Consider the following 20,228-nt stretch of genomic DNA (forward strand, 5'->3'; position numbering starts at 1 on the left):
CTCTTGTGGAATATCAATTTCTCCTGTTTCTCTACTGCTCGAAGACTGTCAGATGATATCTTATTAGGCGTAGCATGCATGAAGCAAACTAGAGTTCCATGGTATGCTTGTTAATTTAGATTGGGTTATTATTTTGAGGGTTACCTTGAATCGTTCTATTTAACATATTTGTTTCCATCCATTTACTTTGTCTCAATCATTTCTTTTTTATGGGTTTTGGCAGTTTCAGAGATTTCCTCTTTAGTAATTTGCACAGTGATGTCCAATGAACTTATCTGCCGGTTGTAAACTACTTTGATTTTACTTTTAAAATATGTAGACAGACCATAAAGTGTGTTTGAAGGGAGGGGGAGGTGTTAAATAGGCCTATTTCTATAGCGCAATGAGCACAAAACATCACTAACATGCTGTTTATTTATAATATAAAATTTAGATAATCAAATTTTTTTTTTAAGTTTACCCTAGGAAATAATTAAACGGAAACAGGAAAACAAAGCACCACATGTCCTCTGCAGAACTTGGCGTGGTCCCTTTTAGATCTTCGTAATATTACGCATCTGCTTTCATATCAACGCTCGTCCTCCCTCACGAGGCTCTCAAACAAACCTCACGCACCAGAATCCCTCTCACTATCAGCAGCAGTATCAGCATCAGCAGCACCAGCACCAGCACACGCCCCGTCGATTCGACTCGCCCTCCCGAGCAGCGGAGCACCGCTGTGGCGGAGTCCTTGACGGGGACGAGCACGGATAAACACGGCAAAACACTGTTGTTTACATGAAGGCAAGCTGATTCGCGCCGGAAGGCTGCTTTACGGTAAATGTAAAACGTTTTTTTATTGCAGTATGTCATGCAAATCGTGCTGCATCTTTGTAGCGAAGGACTCCTTGTGTATTTCCCGTGTGTAGGACACACCAAGGACTGTGACGCGCCAGGTGCACGGTTTTTATGATATCTGGATGTACCGAGCAAAAGGATATCTTACATTCGCACGCTAAATGATGTTTATCTGCACCGTGTTTGCACACATCTTTTTTTCGGTGTTTATATGTGCGCGCGCACAACAGATGATTCACTGCAGCGAGCATGCGTGTGTATTTTGCGTTTGTTATGGTTTTGCCTCTATTGCGCTTTCATACTGTGCTAATACTAGGACTGTGTTTCATAACTTGAAAGGTTTCGTTTCCTAGACCTGTAAATTGGTTTAATTTCTGATTTGGTTTGAGCACCTCTCGTGCGCTGTGAGTCGTGACAGGGACAGTGTAGTTTGTACGGCCTAGGGTGCAGTATGACCTTGCATTCCCTGTAAGGACTTGGCAAATTGCAGAGAAAGTGTGCCTAAAAGTGGATTTGTGAGGATCTAGAAAGATCATCATATGTAGTCTTCATCACATCCAAGAAAGTTTACATAATTTAGAACATATCAAACTGTACAGAATGTCTCAAGGTGCATCACTATTAATCTTTTTACTCTCTCTCTTTCTCTCTCTCTCTGGTATCACAATAATTATCGCCTTCTTCTTTGCAGGATGCTATTTGTTGCTCATTGACTTGCCATTGAGCCTGCTTGCCTTGCGGCTGTGGCTGTGTAATGTTAGCATCCCGTCTGTCTGTCTCACCACATACACACCAGCAAGGAAAGCCAATCACACCACTTGTGGAGCTCACGTTCTAGAATAGTGGCTGTCTCCATGGTGACTGCTCTACATCCTCTCAGCATTCAAGCCAATCTTCCAAAACATTTCCTTACCGCATTGGTTTCAGCCTACAAAGAGAACACTCAATATATTTCACTCTGTAAGCCAGTGAAAACAAGTCACATACTAAAAATATATATTTCATTTAACATTTTACTTTTAAAAAAATATTAATTAAAAACGAAGCTAAAATAAATATAAATATTAGATGAAAAACTTTTAAAGGGGTCATGACATGAGAAATCAAATTTGCCTTTGTTTGCCTTTGCCTAATCTTTGTTAAAATATCCTGCAAGTTTCAGAGCTTAAAGTCCTACTAATTATAGAACAAAGTATTTATTTAATCAAGCTCCAACAGCTTTATTAACATTATAAGTGAACCTCATGGAACATATTAAAATAATTTTTTAAAGAAATCCATGTCATTCGATTATAACTATTTACAAATATTAGTCTAGCTCCCCATAATATAAATTATTTTATAATTATTTATATATTATTATATACTAATATTTTGAATTATCTTTTATTTAAAGATTTTCCATTTTCTTTTTCATTTTAGTTTAAGCCTTAGTATTTTAATGTTGTTTTGCCATTTTATTGTATTATTATATTTAATTATTCAAGTACAACATATTATATTTCAATTAGTTAACATTTCTGAAGTTGTCCATCTAACATTTAAAGTTCAAGATTTTCCATCCAATATTTATATTTTATTTCAGCTTTATTTCAATTAATTAAAATATTCTTTATAGTTTTAGGTATCAATAACATCACTGAAATAATTACTTAAATTTCTGTCTGTTCCTCACATGTGACTCCAAAAGTCTTGTAGAGCATTTATGGATTACTTTATGGTGCTGCTTTTATATTTTGTTTTGTTGTTTTGCTGCTGGACAGTCATGGTCTCTGTAAACTGTTTTTGTATGAAAAAGACCTGCATGAAGAACTACGTTGACAAACAGATCTTCTGTTGTGCTGCTTTGTTTTTTTCCATTATCACATATACTTTATGTTCAAGTCATAATCTGCTTGAGAGAAGCAAGCCACCAGTGTATGATATTTGGTTGTTGGAATTTTTTGAGAGGTAAACATTCTTTCTGCAGTGATACTCTGGCCCAGTGTCACAGACAGAGCTTAGATTAAGCCAGGATTAGGCCTTAGTTCAATGGCATTCAAGTAGCTTTTATAAACGTGCCTTGGAAAAAAATCTTACTGGTGTGCATCTTGAGACAAAACAATGGAACTGACAAATTTTGCAAGTGCAAGTTGCTTTCAGTTAAACATATCAAACATGCATTTTAGTCAGAGCCTAGCTTAAGCCTCGTCTGTGAAACCGGGGGTAAAAGGCTTGAATGTTGGCTGTGAAAGAGAGAAGAAATGCTGGGTCATAATAAGTTCTGCACATTTCATTCGACAGCAGACAGAGGTCGTCCAGTGCTGATGACACTGTAGCAGGAGCATGACGCAGCAGATTTCAACATCAAAATGTAACTGAATCACCAGTGAGCTGATTATTCATTATCTTTATTAAGCCTAATAAAAGTAGTTTAAAAAAAATTCTCGCATAAAATAGACAAAAAAAGTAATTACGTATTTCATGCATTATGCTGCTACTATCTGTATAAGCTACGCTAATATTCACCTATGATATTTATGTTAGTTTGCAGTTGTGTATTTGATAAGAAAGAGATAACTTTACTGACGGAATAAACTTTGTAAGAGACTGAGACTCTAGTCTTCTGCATCGGTGATATGATAGGATAGATTTAGCTGCTGCGCTCTACATTATGACTCACACTGCGTCTGAGGGAGACCACACTGTCCCGATACTGACTCATCGGTTGCACATTTTACAGCAAAATGTACTAGGTTTCTGTTGTTTTGTTCATTTTTGTCACCCAGCCAACCCCAAGTCTTTGAAAGGTCATGTCATCAAAGTGAAGGATTGAGTTGCTTATTTTTGTCAGTATATTGCTGTGTATTGCTGCTGATACTGAGCTGTGCCAATGGCTTTTTCATTATTTAGATCTTTAATCCCTCTTCTCTTCACCATGTGTCTCTGGGTGCACTCTGTATCAGAAACATCTTCTATATAGAGGCCCTGTTTTACTTTTTTACACATTCAACTTTCTTTAATGTGTAATGTTGCTGTTTGAGCACGAAAAAGGTCTGTAAAGTGAAAAAGCACAAAGTTCAGTCCAAATGGAATTATTCTCTACATAAGTAAGCACTGCATCTGAACTCCCTAAAACTCCATTATTTAAACCCCCCCTCCATCCTTCCCTCGCACTTAGTAACAAATCCTTCCCTTGTGGGTCAAAATGACCCGAAGCCCTAAAATTATGCTTAGTTATTTTTAAGTCCAGAAAGCTCATTTCATTTCACTTTTGATAATAGTATTTTGAAAGTGAGAGTATTCATTATTTAAATAATTCCTGCTCAAGGCATGTGCAAAACAGAGACATGGCCAAATTGAGTTGTATTAGTAGTATATTGAAACTCGTGGTTATGTCAAGGGGCATGACATTTCCAAAACACACTCGAAGCGGACCAATCACAACACATTTTCGGAAGGACTTCGCTTTTCGGAAGGAGGGGCTTCATAGAGACCGGAACTAAACATAGCGTTACTGACTGACTGGGAAGAGAGATGCTGCAATAGTGGGAAATAATGTAAAAAATGATGTGGTTTTTGAACATTCAAGCATGAAAATCTGTTCTAGTATACCCCAAAAACAAAATTACGACTTTGAAAAAGGGCATAATAGGTCTCCTTAAAGGGTTATTTCAGGCGCTTTATATATCAAACCTTTAAAGGGTAAGTTCACACAAAAATGAAAATTATCCCATAATTTACTCGCCTTCAAGCCATCCTAGGTGTACTTTATTCTTTCAGCCAAACAAAATCGGAGTTATATAAAAAATATACTGGCTCTTCCAAGCTTTATAATGGGAGTGAATGGTACCTAAGCGCATACATCCATCATTAAAGTAATCCATACGGCTCCAGGGTTTTAATAAAGGCCTTCTGAAGTAAAGAGATGCGTTTTTGTAAGAAAAATATCTATATTTATAACTTTATAAACTATAATCACTGGTTTACGGTAACGGCCACACTCGAGTCTAGCGGAAGAGTGACCTCTGACCCAACGCATGACGTATTGACGAATGCGGAAGCACAGAGGATAGAGCAAAACAAAACACCATTAAGAATCTAAAATGAGAATTTTAAAATAGAAATGTTAAGTTTGTTGCCCAGCCATTACCGAAAGCCAGTGATTATAGTTTATAAAGTTGTAAATATGGATATTTTTCTTCTTGTTGGGCATCAAAATCTAGGGTACCATTCACTCCCATTTTAAAGCTTAGAAGAGCCAGGATATTTTTTAATATAACTTTGATTGTGTTTGGCTGAAAGAGGAAAGTCATACATCTAGGATTGCTTGAGGGTGAGTAAATTATGGGGATCATTTCTTTTTTAGGTGAACAAACCCTTTAAAGGGACAATGTGTAGTTTTTTAGGTATTTTATTATCTAAAATCAATATTTGTATTCATAAATATGTCCTCAATGGTGTACAAATACCTCTGTCAATTATCTGACTTGATCCTCTTAAACGAAGAATTTATTATCATTATATACATGTGACGGGTAGGTCCACGGAGGCTTCCATGTCGTTCCGCCATCTTGAAAAACTATAATAGCAGAGAGGGTTAAAAAGTACTAGGCCAACATGTTTTCGTTCAGAGCCAGCGTCACGTAACTGAAGGCAGCAGAAACGAAGTGCTATTAGAAGACATCCTGTCATAGCTTTTTGGTACATAACAGCTTCATTCGGGTCACATGACGTCACTGTAGCTTTGCGCCGCCATTTTTACGACTGACTGTCTCAGTAATGTCTGCAATATGTTGTGCAGTTGGCTGCAACAACAGCCGAAAGAGGAACCCCGAACTGGTGTTTTATTCTATACCAAAAGAAAAGGACAGAAGAAATGTCTCATATTGTATGAATGTCTCATATTGTATCATGTCTCATATTTCTGTGTGTGCACAGACCCGACCCGAAGCGTGCAGCCATAGACCCCTATACAGTGCGCTAGTAATGAATTGAGCTCTGTTTTGTGTCTGAATGGACAAATACACACAACATAATGTTTAAATGTCTGTTTTAGAGATTATTGACGTAAAATATGTCAGTTATGTCTTAAACAGAGTTGTCATCCAGTCTCTTTGGTAGAGAGAGAGAGAGAGAGAGAGAGAGAGAGAGACAACGAAACAAACAAGCATGCAAATGGAAATTATCACGGCCGGAAAAATTATCGAGCTAATTTTTTTATCGTGCGATTAATTGATTTATTGACTATCGCGACAGGCCTAATCCAGATTAATGACAGCTAGCCGTGAGCCGTGGCTAACAGCTGGCAAGCTACCAGCAGTTAGCCACTTAGCTAGCTAACAACTCGCTACCTAGTCAGAGCAAAATACTTACATTTCCCATGATTAAATATAAATCCTTGGTGGTCAGGTGCCGCACTTTTACGTCTTTCACCCATCCAGCCACAGCATATTGATATGCATCTATACTCTTGAAAGCCTTCAAGCGATCCCCACTGTATGGAGAGGGGTTATGCACAAGATATATATATATATATATATATATATATATATTTATTTATTTATTTATTTATTTATATATATATATATCATGGAAGGCAAATCTGGGGCAGATAATAATGGACAAAAGAAAACTGGGGGTAACAAATAAGGATCGGAGCTTAAAATTAAAATTTTCTCAAGGTATCTCTGTCTCTCTCTCTCATTCAAATGGGCAGTTATACCGGGCGAGATCGGTCGTAAATATGGCGGCGCTCTATATGGTAGTGACGTAGGTGGCATCTATGAATTCGTTTGAATGCCAAATACAATTTCACCGCTAGATGGGAGGAATTCCTTCACAATGTCCTTTTAAGGGTTTTATTTTATGGATTTAGTTGCCAAACATGTTAAACAAGGTTAAACATCAAAATATTATGCAATCATTTAAGACTCCTTAAATAACCTTTTTGGCATAAAGGTTCTTTTAAAACTGAGTCAAGAACTGGTTCTATATTGAACCCCACTGAACCTTTTTTTCTCAAAAGCTTGTTTGTCTGGTTCTCTCAATTTAAAAATGCTTGCTGCGTCAGGAATGAAAACATTTTTAGAGCTTCAGCCAGACCATGATATCTCTGAGTAGTCCGAATGTGAAAGTTATATCTCTACTGTATTTCTGTTGTCTGGCTTAGCACCAGCGCAGAGTCAGAGACCAGCAAGTCCGTGTCAGCACAATGTTAAATTTATTACAGCTCCGCAAGCAATGCTGCTGCCAGGTCTGCTGAGTATGAAGAGGTCAGATAGATTAAATGAAATGGGCAGATTGTTATGTTTCCTTTTGACTTTGATGGCATGATCTGCCTCCCTTGATCAGAGATAAAAAAAAAAGAGAATATGTGCAAACATTTAGTGGATGTCTCAAAGGGACAGTTCACCTAAAAGTGAAAAGTTTATGAAATCGTTTACTCATTCTTTCTAAATTAAAAACATAATTTTCATTTTTGGGTGAACTGTTTCTTTAATAGTATTATAAACTTTTTATTTCCTTTTTGACTGTACCTTCTTGTGACACTGCTGTTATTTAAATGAGATGAGGGTTAATTTATGGATTGTTATAGAGATAATTTCCTCTAGTCAAAATGACTTGATTGTCTGTGTTCTTGTATTTTATTCAGGCTGGCTGCAGCTGAGCGTTTCATCCTGTGTTGACAGGGAGGAGGACAGATCCAGCTGAAGAAAGAGAAAGAAGGGAGAGGACTGCTGACTCCATGTCTTCGCCTTCAAATAAAAGATCTGGTTCTGGATCACGCAAGTAAGGCACATTTTGTCTGTCATTAATCTTCTTTCGAACCAACATTCTTTCAAACTTGCAGCTGTGTTGGTGCTTTGCTGTAATATCTAACCCATGTAGCTGCTCCTAATCACTCGTTTCTCTGCTGCAGTTTAATGACCTTTTGAGCTTCAAGTGCTTCAATAATCTCTCTCTTCTGCTGCTGTCATTAATACATCAAATGTTTAGTTCTTTCAATTTATCTCCCTGCTGTCAAGAATTTTTAACTCTTCAACTACCAGGTTGTATGAAAATGTTTTAAAAGAAGTCACTGCAGAAGGCTGCATTTATTTGATCAAAGATACAGTAATATTCTGAAATGTTATTACAATTTAAAATAACTGTATGTAATGTAAGAAAAAAAAGTATTTGTTTCCATGATGACAAAGCTGAATTTTCAGCATCATTAATCCAGTCTTTAGTGTCACATGATCCTTCAGAAATCATTCTTATATGATGATTTGATGCTCAGGAAACATTTCATATTATTATCAGTGTTTAAAACAGTTTGCTGCTTATGATTAGTCTAATGCAACCTTTCTAAATAATAGTATTAATTTCTTCCCAAATATTTTTTAAGTCCATATACTGTAGCACCACAGATATAAGAATTTTCATTTCTTTGCACAGAGTAAAAAGTATTGCATAGACTGACTAAAACAAATAACAAATTCCACCAAAAAAAATTGTGTCAATCAGATTTTTCATGAAGCACAAGGATAAAACAATATTTTTAATCAACTTACATCAGTTCCTTTTAAAATAGTGTGCATCTCAGAAATGTTGTCATGGGTAACTTTAAACTGCAATACTACATACCGCTGTCTAACTTGCTGGCTTTATTTTTCTTTCTTTTTTTAAACTTGTTTTGCATTATTTTACATAACGGTTGTAATAAAAAACTATAAATGACAATTGTATGAATTATGCAACAATGGATAAATAGAAAAGTTTTAGTTTCCACACACTTTCGGTTAAAGCCAAGCCAATATCAGCTCTGTCTGAATACAGATCATTTTGTCACTGCAAAATATGTACAAGTATGGGCAGTGGGTATTCATGGAAACAATGCAGTAGAGCCCAGCTCTGTGCCTCTGTCTCATCTCTTTCCTCAGATTCAACCTGCTGAAGGCCCTACAGCCTAAGCACCGCTTGCAACAAATGCTGTCGTCTCCCACTGCATCCCCTGTGTGAGACTCTGATTCAGTACCCTACAGTAGGGCATGACTGTAGTAGACAACACTGCTGCACTGGGCATTCACACGCCCATGTAACACCAGTTTATCAGACCTACAATGAATGTGATATATTCACAGTGATTCTAATGAGTGTGTGGCAATGCAGTGCACATATTCACTACACCCCATTACCCAACTTTCCCTCAATAAGTCCATATCACTGGAAACATGATGGACGTACCTGGCCTGTCCAACTACCCTAGCTGCTTTTCAGTTTCCCTTCTTTTCCTTGCTATCATTATTGATAGCAGAGTCCTCTTTTTTCTCACTCTCTCTTTTCTCAAGCACGCTTTGTTTGTTTCAGCTGTTTCAATTTACTTTTATTTTCTCTGCTTTGCTCTCACCTTAACCATGACCTTGGCTTGCTTTCATGGTTAGGTAGTTCAGCTAACCTCTTACAGCCCACCAGTGGTGGTCCTGGTGGACAGTATAAAGTGACTTGTCACTGTAAATGTGCTGTTATGATTGGTCTGTTTTTATATTTTAAATCTATTTTAAAATTATATTTGCACCAGTGTTGTTTGAGCATTATTCAAATATTACTGTATTTATTTATATTTAAAATTATTTTTATATTTATTTTATTTTTCGGTTTTAAGTTTTTCATCTAATGTTTATATTTTATATTATTTTATCCTTATTTCAATTAACAAAAATGAAAATTAACATTTTATATACTTTTAACTTAACTAATGCATATGGACATTTATGACCTGGTTTTGTCTAACAATTATTGCTGATTTTTCTGTTTAATATTGCTTTGATAGGATTTTTAAAGCCTCTGCTGAAACTATAGCTTTAAAAGGTGGTCAACTGACTTTTTCAGCAGTTAATGCTGATAACGATATTTACTCAAAACTCAATTACAAAATTGAAATGACACTGACCAAATATCAGCTGATTAATACCAGACTATCACTATATCCCCAGTTATCCATCATGAACGCACCACTCTGCACCACAAAACCACAAGAATTGCTTTCATTCAGTGCTGCTAACCTACTTGTTCCCAAAAGAGAATGTTTCTGGGAGATTAAAGAGTCATTATGCTCTAAGCTACCCATGATCCATTGTTCCAGAATTTGACAGGTGATTGTGTACTGTTTTGCCTCAGCTTTATGATTTTGTTAGGCTATGTGAGATAAGCATAAAGCTTGAAACTGCATGTTCAAGAGGTCTTGAAAACAGTCATTTTTTTGTTTTACCCAATGCCTGTAATGCTAGTAAAGATGAAGGAAACAGTGTGATTCTGTCAAAAATAATCTAGTAAGACTTTGTACAATATGTCCAGCATGTCTTTTATTCTCTTAAGTGTAGCAAACCGGCTATAATCCTAGCCAGCCCTTTGCTAGTGTTTCTTATTAACCAGAATTAATTATAACAAGCTCCCTTTTATCTATCTGGCTGTCAATGACTCAATTAATTAGTCAGACAATCTGTTAAATAATCTGTCAGATCTGCAACCTCATGTTTCATGGACATAAAAAAAAAACTTTCATCTAAATGTTAATTTTAATTGGATGTTTTATTTGGACTTTAGAATGATGCCTACCCAGAGGTTGCTTTAACCAAATATTTTGTACATTTAAATGATTTACGTTATCAAAAAGACCAAATCTGCATGTCTATGTATTTTTTCGGGAAAGTAAAAAAATGTGATAGAAATAGAGTGTAATTGTTACAACCCAGTGTGTAAAAGTGCTGCATAATGACTTTTTGTAACACAACCTCTACTTCTACCCAAATCCATCCCATGAATTCATCCTAAGCACAGATTTCAAGAAAATGTCCACAGAAACATTCATTTGAATATCTACAATACAGGTCAAGCTATTAAGGTGAACTTTAGGTGTGTGCTACCCTGTGTAATGATTCCATCTTGTTTCTGGGTCAGTTTTGACTATTGCAGGTTTATAGAGCTAGACTACACACCCATGGAGTCAGGCATTATGGTCTCTATGAGACAGAGCAGAGGATTTCTGACACCAAAGTCCCCGGAACGCCACTGTCGGTCAGCGCTCCATCATCCCTCTTTCTTTCATCAGTGCTGTCTCTTTCTCCTCCTTTTTTCTCTTCAGTTCTTCACTTTACTTTGTTGTTTGTTGTGGCATTGTGTCAGCATGGATTCAAACTCTTCAACCACTGCACAATATCCCTATAATATCCAACTTTTGATTTTATTGGGGGGTGTTAAAGCTTGAATTGCATATGTGTGTCAAAATTAACGATGATTTCATATTTGTGGTGTGCAAAGTAAATCTTTGCTCTCATCAGATCATCATAATGGAGCTGCTGTCAGTTCCTGCTTATTCAGCTACAAGATTCTTTCTCATAATTGATTCATGATTGATATTTATCATGATCTGTGCCTCAGCTTATAATACAACTGCTTGTATTACTATGCAATTTGTGCCATTTTTTGTAGTTTTATGTGAGCTGGTTGTCTTTTTCTTTTTACATCCATAAAAGGTGTTTTCTCCCAACTGTATCTTTAGAGGCATGTTAGTGATTTTGTATCGGTGGGCATGTTTTGTTTTGTGTTTCGTGAAATTGTACTTTTTGTTTGTTCATGTAAGTGTGTGTTAGTGCACTCTGTTTATACCTTGTCTTGGGTCCTCTTAAGTGGCTTTGAAGGTGACACTGAGTTTGTGATTCTGTTATGGCACAGACGAAGTCCAGCACCTGTCAGTAACCGCGATCCCTATGGAAATGCCTCTCTTAGCAGCAGTAGCAATTCAGGGTCATGCAAGGGCAGTGATGGAAGCCCAACCCATAGGTGAGACACAACTCACCCAGAGATCAATGATGCATTGCTCCTTTTCAAACATCTTCTTTCTTGTTTGTTTATATATTGTGTTGTTTTTCTACGTACCTATTTTCTCATTCATATCAGGCGTCACATGAAATACACCGCCTGCAATGACAACCATGGTATCCGGCCCCCTCCACCTGAGCAATATCTAACTCCACTGCAACAGAAAGAGGTGTGTATCAGACACCTGAGAGCACGGCTTAAAGAGACCATCGACAGACTGCAGGAGAGGTAAAGCATGCATCATTCAAATGAGGACAAATGCACTAATGATCTCATCAGTCTATGATGAAATTAGTTTTTATCTTTAAGCAGCAGCTTTGAGGAGCAGTTAATTAAACTGTTTTTTTTAAAACTGTTATGCAAATTTGCACTTGGTTGATGATTTCCAGACCACGTAACAATTACAAAGACTGATTTACGTTTCAAGTTGCTTACCATTGTATATTACCATTTAGACTGTGCAATTTGTCATTTATTTCCCTCTAATGCAAGGCCTCTAAACTAAATATTTATTAGTTCTAAACTGTTTTTTTAATGTGAGCCCCCATTTGTCTAATAGCAATGGTCATGTAAGTGGTAATGAATACTTAAAGCTGATGTGTGTAATGAGTTAATCACTTGAGCCATAAAGGCCACATTAGTAATTACTGTCGAGCCACAGAAAAATTCACAACAACAATGCTGATTGGCTGGTGGCATCACAAGAACATGCAGTGGCAAACGGCGTTCAATGGAGAACGTTGTTGTTGTTTTGCACCATGCTAAACAGACAACCCCTGACCCCTGGCTCTTTTCAAATAGGTTTCCTTGGCACACTCCCCTTCTGCCACTGGTCAGACAAACATAGTCCCATTCCAAACTCACACAAAAAAAACAGGATTAAGCCAGGATGTTGCTGTGTTGGGCCACTGTGTTGAGACCAGTGTTGAAACTGCCACAGAGCCATGTTGTTTACAATTTTCAAGTAAAGCCAACTATCTGTGACTGACATATAGTTGGCAAATTTAGATGAAGTTGAGCTAAGACAAAGTATTTTCAGTTGCACTTTATTTTACAGTTTGTGCACCTACGTGTACTTAAAGTTGTAAGGAATCTAGTTATATGAAATATTAATAATCAATAATAACTTGTTATTATTAATTATGAATATTTGGGTCAGTTAATTGGATTAAATTGATGTGGCTGCATTAATATTAGAATCAATTAATCAGTTCGTCTGACGAACTATTTTGATTATTAATTTATTCTAAGAAAAGGGTATCTTACATGGCCACATAAGAATAATTATTTCTTAACATGTACAGCACTTTGAGCAAGTAGCAAAAACTGCGATCGTAAAAGTGACTTTGTATTGCAAACAAAACAGAACCAAATACATATTATGTACAACTTTTATTAATATAGATATTAATATAGATATTTATATGAATATAAATAAACTAAACAACATACACACATGAATACATAAATATGTGAGTGATAGATCGAAACCGAAAACGGAACTATTGAGAAGTTCCATGTAACTATATGAGAAGAACATCAGCATTTCATTTTCACATTTCATTGAATTGAATACTTGCATTTGTAGTGGGAACAATTCTTGAAGTTGTTGAAAATTTAAGTCGTTGATGGTTCCGGCAGTGTCAAGTGGAAGTTGGTTGAGAGTTCTCTTTCTCCAGGAACGCATGGCTGGTTTGTTCAAGGCCTGAGGCCCTGTTGAGGGCACGCGGAGCACCCAGGAGAACTGAGGAAGTCAGAAGAGTGGGTGATTGGAGTCGTTGTTACAAACTCCTGAGATTGTCCTTGGTTCTTTGTGAGAGAGTGTCCTCTCTCTTCCATGAGGCCGGATCTGGTTGGGATCCAGGCCTGCTGGGAGGCCTCTGGGCCCCCATGGAGGGGGGCAGGGGGTTCCCCCCGTATCACCTGAAACAATGTTTGTGGCAGGATGAAAACTACCAAGAGAGGGCGGTCACTGTTGCCTGCCTCTGATATAGCCTGAGAAAGAACCAACCCCTAAGGTTTGAATGGACCAATGAGTAAGGTGACATGTCCGAGAGGGGAACCGGCTCTTAGTTGATTTATGGTCTTTGTCCCCCGCGTGCTTAGATTGTTCATTCAAGCTTGAATAGACATAACAAATTCACATTGCATTCTAAGAGAAGGTGATGTACATCAAAGTGTGTGTCATTAAATGAGGATTAATTAGGTAGGAAGCATGATACAGGTGAGGTTATATTGCCCGTTGGGTGGTTGTGCAACCACATAGACCCCAATCAAACATACCATGTTGTTATACATAAAAGAACACGAGACAGTAAATCATCACAGTTTCTGTGAGGCATGTTCCTTCATAGATCAGAGTAATACTGAAAAGTTTATTTAATTCAAGATTGTCTCTCTCTCTTAAGCGGTGCGCATGTGGCCACATTCCTTTGAGGTCGTAAAAGTCTGTTATCAGTCTTAAAGTGTTCTGTAACCGGACACCCGGCTGACAAAGTAACTTCATTTGTGAGGTTAGTTTTGGGGGAGAGTTTCATAGACCTTTATATTCATTAAATATAATGAATATGAATAATTAGTGTGTGTCTGATTGGTCCAGATCCTACACAGTGTACTTACCTAAGAAAGTACTGGGTAATATAAGGTAACTACAGGGACTAAGGTTTAGGGGTAGATTCAGGGTGAGTACCTAGTTATTGTAATTACTATAATAAATACATAGTATGTACATGGGGAACAGGACTGTAAAATAAATTGCTACCGTATTATTAAATTGAAAACCTTTCACACAACACATTTAATTTTGGTCTTTTCTCCACCTGCTGGTCACTACTTTTGAACATGTGTGCCTTCCTTTTCTCTTTTGACATCCTCTGTTTCTTTCTCACTTTTTCTTCCTCCTTCATAGGGACACTGAGATTGATGAGTTGCGTACTCAGCTGTCTCGTATGCAAGAAGACTGGATTGAAGAGGAGTGCCACCGTGTAGAGGCCCAGCTGGCTCTAAAGGAGGCTCGCAGGGAGATCCAGCAGCTTAAACAGGTTGTAGATGTTGTCTCAACCAGTCTGGGAGACACCGACACTGGGGTGCAGAAGTGCTTCCAAGACATAAACCTCCAGAACCACAAGCTGGAGTCTTTATTGCAAAGCATGGAGCTGGCTCAGGTCGGGACCACCAATGCAGGTGAAGCTCTAGTGGGTGGAGGGGTGGTGGGGGCAGGGCTGGAGGTCAGCGAGGGCCTGGAGGAGTCTTTAGAAGGCTCCCCAGCTCGCTCGCTTACCCGCAGCTCTACCTACACCAAGCTGAGTGACCAAACCGGCCCGGAACGTGGGGGTAATGAAAACGGGTGTGATATTCCATGTTTGTCAGGCGAGGGCACGCAGGACAGCGGGTTTGTTTGCTGTGGAGACAGTGAAAGAGGAGCCAGCAAGGCAGACCTGCTCCTGGAGGCTGCATTTCTGTCCCAAGAAACTGCTTCGCTGCTCAATGCGTACTCCCGCCTGCCACACTCCTCCACCTATGAGGCGCTGTGCAACAGTGAGACGGGAGTTGTACCACTCCTCTGCAGTGGGATCGGAATGGGGACCAGTGTTAGCGTAAGTAATCCATGTCTGTCACATCATCATTTATACCTGCACCACCTGCGTGAGCAAGGCATTCAGACCGACCATTCTCCGGCTTCAGCGCCACCACATGGCCCCAGTACATCTTTTAACTCTGATCTTGACACTATTGCTGAGCGTACCTTCCGCTCTCAGGCCTGCAGCCCGAACTCTACCTGGATGTCTGATGAGGGAGATGATCTGGAGTTGGTATCTACAGAGTCAGCCATTACAGCAACAGCTTCCATTGTAACTGATTTTTCCACTAAGTCTGCACCGGTTGTTGCAATGGAGCCTCGTGCACCAACTGCATCAGTTCCAAAAGGACCTGCATCTTTAGCGTTGATCCCCATGGAGTCCCTGGTCAAGGAGACTACTGTTTCAGAATCCCTTACAGACTTGGCAATCACAACAACAGCTTTGACCACAGAGACCATTGGATCTCCAGTAACCAACTCTGTTCAACCTCAACTTCTAACAGACCCTTTAGCAAACCCTGGGACCTCCCCTTGCTCTGTGCAGACTTTGGTCGAGACAGAAGAGGACACCCTTCCACAGACCACTCAGCCTCGTAGTGTACTTACAGAGGCTGGGGTTGCAGGGGATAATGTAATCAATATAGGTTCAGATGATGAAGATGAGGTTGATGAGAGAGCTACGAACACAGATTCCAAGTCGTCTAGCTGCGGTTTACCTGTAAAGAACTACTGGAGCCGTCACTTCCTAGTGGATTTGCTTGCAGTGGTCGTGCCAGTGGTCCCCACAGTGGCATGGCTCTGTCGGGGTCCACACCGTGATGGTCAGCCAATGTACCATATTGGTTCTCTGTTGCGGGGTTGCTGCACTGTGGCCCTCCATTCCCTGCGTCGAGGAGGTGGTCTTCGTCACTACCCTGCAGGAGGAGGAGGTCCAGGAGGAATGAATATATGAGACCTTCTCTTCTGTCTTGGGAAGCCCTAAAGCCAGTGATATCACAAGATGTGCAATAAGAGAGTGGTTAAAACATAAAAATTAATTGAGGAAACCACTGGAAGCATAGTGTCTGGGCACAGCACCTTAATGCTGTGGTTCTCTATAGTCTATATTCAAGAGGAGATAAGAATGAGGAAGAAGAATCACTAGCATGTATTTACACCTACCAATAAGATGCTCATGAAGACTTGCGAGCTTTCACATTTCTCAACAACTGCTACACTGCAAAGAGGCAAGATTATGTGTTCTGAATGACTAACAAAATGACTCAACATTGTGAGTGACACTACAAGATCCCCTTTAATATGATTGTGTTACCCTTATTTCGAGTGAAGAGACGAAATAAGTAATGGGAAGGAAACTGACCTTTTGTGCGTCACTGTCACTGTGGGGAGTGTGTGTGCTGTATAAGTGAGTTGATTTATCTGAGCGAGTGTTTTTGTTGTGTTAATGTACAGTGCAGCCAAAGTACCTGGATTACTAATGACCATCATTGTTGTAGACGTAAGTGCAGTAGTTAGCTCTCCCACTACTTTTGCCTGTGTGGCTCAGAGCAGTCATCTTTTCCCCTTAAGGAGCCAGGCAAGCGCCTTCTCATCTATGTGCTTTGCATATACAACTAGTGTCCTAGATAAATGCTGTCACAAAATGATACTTAGTCCATCTGGAGTCTTTTAGAAAATGTATTCTTTATTTTAGGCTCAAATAAGTGGGAAAGTTTGATGGTTTAGAAATGCTCTGTATGGTTGAATGCTAAATTGTGTATTTAAGAAAAGCATTTTAAGTAATAATATTAACAGTAAAAAGATTCAGCGTTTAGACTATGATCAGGGTTAAATTACTCTAATCGGGTCATGGGAGCTTTTCACCAGAAAAGAATTTTATGATTTTCTTTCACTGTGTGATTTTTTTCACTGTGTAACCATCAAAATACTGTCATAGCCAAATGTTTTTTGGGATAAAAGATTAAGCTTTAATAATAGGTGTAACTTTAATGTTCACTGTTGGTCTAGGTTATATGATTAGCGATTTTGCTCTGCCCGCTCTGGGATGCGTTTCCCGTACAACGAGGTAACTCGCTGTTTAACTACCATAGTACGATGCATCGTTGAAGAAATCAACTACTGTAGCTAGTCACGACTGTTTCCCGAAACCATATTGTCACAAAGTGGTCGTTCAACCACGTTGGTTAAGGATGTCACGCACGTGGTGAAGTAATAACTTCTTTTAATGAATCTGTTTGAGATCGAATTAATGCTAGATGTTTTGCTATAAATTACGGACATGGCATCTGAGGACTATTTCTAATTTTTCTCAGTTATTTTGCTTTATATACAGATTCAATCATAAGCTCATTCGTACGTAGGCCTACTAGAGCACACACGCACCTGCGCACTCTTCAAAAATGACGCTTTAAATATCTTGACAAACTAAAAGACGTAAATGACATTTGTATGTATTCTAAATAAAAGACAGATAGTACTGAATGTCAGCTTGCTCATTTTGCTCAAGATAAGGATTTATTGAGTCCACATGTCATGCAAACATCAAAAAACTATGCTCCTAACCACAGGTCGAGAGCTGTCATTCCAACCACACAACTTCATTGACAGCTCACTTCCAAAGGGGTGTCACCAACGGACGTCGCTCAAATGCCTCTGGGCGCAATTGGATAGACCTTAAAACCAATCAGATCAATCGTCATCTTGTAAAGCCCGTCTCAACGTTTGTGATTGGTGCCTCGATTTGGAAAGATTGTAAATGAGCTTGAATAGGCTCTTCGCCAGACTAACTTGCGGAGCATAATACATTTTGCCAGAAGTTCGTCTGGGTTTTCCCAGGCTAGCGTTCCACTATAAAAACTGAAATTAATTTATCATTACACCTTACTAAACATTTTGTTGCTATGCTAATATGTATTGAGGTTATTTCAGAAATACTATGTAATATAGGCCTAATTACACAAAAAAGATCAAAGAAAAAAGTACTTGGTATTGTTACTTGGTGTGAAAAGTGGAATATAAAACTTGTTGAATGTAAAAAAAAAAATAGCATGCAGAAACAAATCTGATTTTAAACCTCTTTTTTCCCAACATTTGGCCATGACTGTATGTTCATGTTGACCATTTATTTGACTGACACTAAGGTGATGTCGATTGCACTATAATTCACTTTATAAGCAATTACTTGAAGTAAACTTGATTGTGTGTTTCTGTCTGTCCAAAGGCCAATGCATACATTTGGATTTGTGGTTCAGTTAGATTTCACCAACATCACCATTTCAAAGAATCATCACTGATTCACAAATTTACTTAAATATTTATACTTTGTGTATGTGACAGCTGGACTGATTAGCCAGAAAACAGTGTACCAGATAATCAGCCATTTGAACACTAATTGTAGTTATTTGCATCTCACATATCATCTTATCTTCTGTCCCTCGAAACCATTAAAGCCGCTGCCTTTCGGTCTACCTCCTCCCTGTGACATTGTGTACAGTATATGTAGTTTGATATAGTCTTTATTTGTAGTCTGTTTGAAAAGTTCTCTTTCAAATAATTTGCTGCTTTCCGTTGTGCCGATTTTGTGTGGCATCTGTAAGGTTTTCAGCGCTTGATATTTATTCTGCTTGACAATCTTAATTTGTGCTTTATGTGGTGTCAAGTGCATACAGATGTCTTTAATTTAGTCTAGTCCCTGCACTTTTTACCTCATTCCAACTAGGCGCTTATTAAAGAACCTTACAATAGATTATAAGAAAAGATGGCATATATGTTCCTATATTTTTGTTTTGTTTGTTTAAACTATGAATGTGTGTTTTTCAGATAGTTGTCTTTTGGCTTAACGGAATATGAGGTTAAATGAGATTGTAATCAAGCGCTACTCCAAGAACAGGAGGTTTCCTCCAAACTGCTACTGTCTGTTTGTCAATGAAATGTACGTAAATAACTATTGCATTAGTTATTTGACCAGATAAATGTTTTACGCTGATGTAAAGCTTTGTATAACTGCTGAAGTGACACACAAGGCCTTGATAAGATTTTCTTAAATTTTTTGAAGCCATATTACAAGCAAAGATGTGTATGTTGGCCCTATATGCAGGTAAATTTGAGTAATAATATTTCTGTCATATTATATATAGTTATTTTATATAAAAAAAGACTTTTGAACAGCATTCAACACTCTTCTTTTGGCAGAAATAGGAGCTGTGTAAGTGTGTGCTGGAGATTTGTGTTGCAGCATCAGTTAATTTTTATTTCTGCATTTGGATGGTAACTGATAATCACAGATTATTTGCTTTAAAATTTCAGATCCACCATTAAGAAGTCTACAGATATTAATACATGTTAGTTTACTAATAAAGTATTTGTTAATCATCTTCTGAGGTTAACAGGCTTTCCATAGAGGACTGAATTGTGTCTGAGCATTGTATGTGTCCGTTTCTTTTTATCACCTTTAAATATGGTTTGATGACTTTAGTACCACATATATTTTGCAAATTATTTGGTTTAATGAAAAGATTGAAAGTGGTTGTAAGCCATGTTTTTTTCTTTCAGAGTGAATATTGAAATGTAAAATTGGTGACAAACTGACACTCACATCAGTAGTTTAATGTCTGTTAAGCAGGATTATACGACTGTGCCTAGAAGATTAGATCTCAGAGAGGTAAATTTGTTAGAGAATTTTTCTTACATAGTAATTCAAATGACGTTTACATTTTTCATCTGGCACTTCAGTTTTGGCTCTGTATTGTCTAACAGCATCAGCACCCTAAGTGGAACCAGTCCTGTAAGTCTGGCAATGTTTCATATTGTCTATTGATATTTTTGTGTAGAATAATATTTTTTATGGTAATATTTGTGTGGACAGACATCACTGCAGCACATTGCTCTTGACCAACATCGCTCTGTAAAAGGATCTATATTAAACAGCATGGTGAACAAAGACTTGCTACTTTTGACGTTCTTACATCCG

General features: G+C 38.1%; 1 protein-coding gene across 4 annotated transcripts; it reads left to right on the forward strand.

Annotated features, from left to right (window-relative positions):
- The first annotated feature begins 511 nt into the window (after positions 1 to 511).
- On the forward strand, positions 512 to 20,198 carry snphb (syntaphilin b). Of its 4 annotated transcripts, XM_077214264.1 has the most exons (7): positions 512 to 816; positions 7,472 to 7,608; positions 8,742 to 8,816; positions 10,759 to 10,875; positions 11,533 to 11,640; positions 11,758 to 11,907; positions 14,588 to 20,198. In XM_077214264.1, exons 2-7 carry the CDS (start codon positions 7,565 to 7,567, stop codon positions 16,209 to 16,211), a joined length of 2,118 nt encoding a protein of 705 aa, XP_077070379.1. In that variant the 5' UTR covers positions 512 to 816; positions 7,472 to 7,564; the 3' UTR covers positions 16,212 to 20,198. The 4 variants fall into 4 exon arrangements, with proteins under 4 accessions (XP_077070379.1, XP_077070381.1, XP_077070380.1 ...); XM_077214266.1 differs by lacking the exon at positions 10,759 to 10,875 and having other exon boundaries at positions 596 to 816; XM_077214265.1 differs by lacking the exon at positions 8,742 to 8,816 and having other exon boundaries at positions 596 to 816.
- The last annotated feature ends 30 nt before the right edge of the window (positions 20,199 to 20,228 follow it).

The sequence above is a fragment of the Siphateles boraxobius genome, unplaced genomic scaffold (assembly GCF_051911475.1).
Source record: "Siphateles boraxobius isolate OS27281-9 unplaced genomic scaffold, OSU_SipBor_1 68, whole genome shotgun sequence".
NCBI classification, from domain to species: domain Eukaryota; kingdom Metazoa; phylum Chordata; class Actinopteri; order Cypriniformes; family Leuciscidae; genus Siphateles; species Siphateles boraxobius.

Excerpts from the sequence above, each read along its gene's own strand:
- snphb (XM_077214264.1), top strand. The coding sequence starts at position 7,565 with ATGTCTTCGCCTTCAAATAAAAGATCTGGTTCTGGATCACGCAA. Across the intron at positions 7,609-8,741 it reads TCTGGTTCTGGATCACGCAA|ATTCAACCTGCTGAAGGCCC; the intron begins GTAAGGCACATT and ends CTCTTTCCTCAG. Across the intron at positions 11,908-14,587 it reads ATCGACAGACTGCAGGAGAG|GGACACTGAGATTGATGAGT; the intron begins GTAAAGCATGCA and ends CCTCCTTCATAG.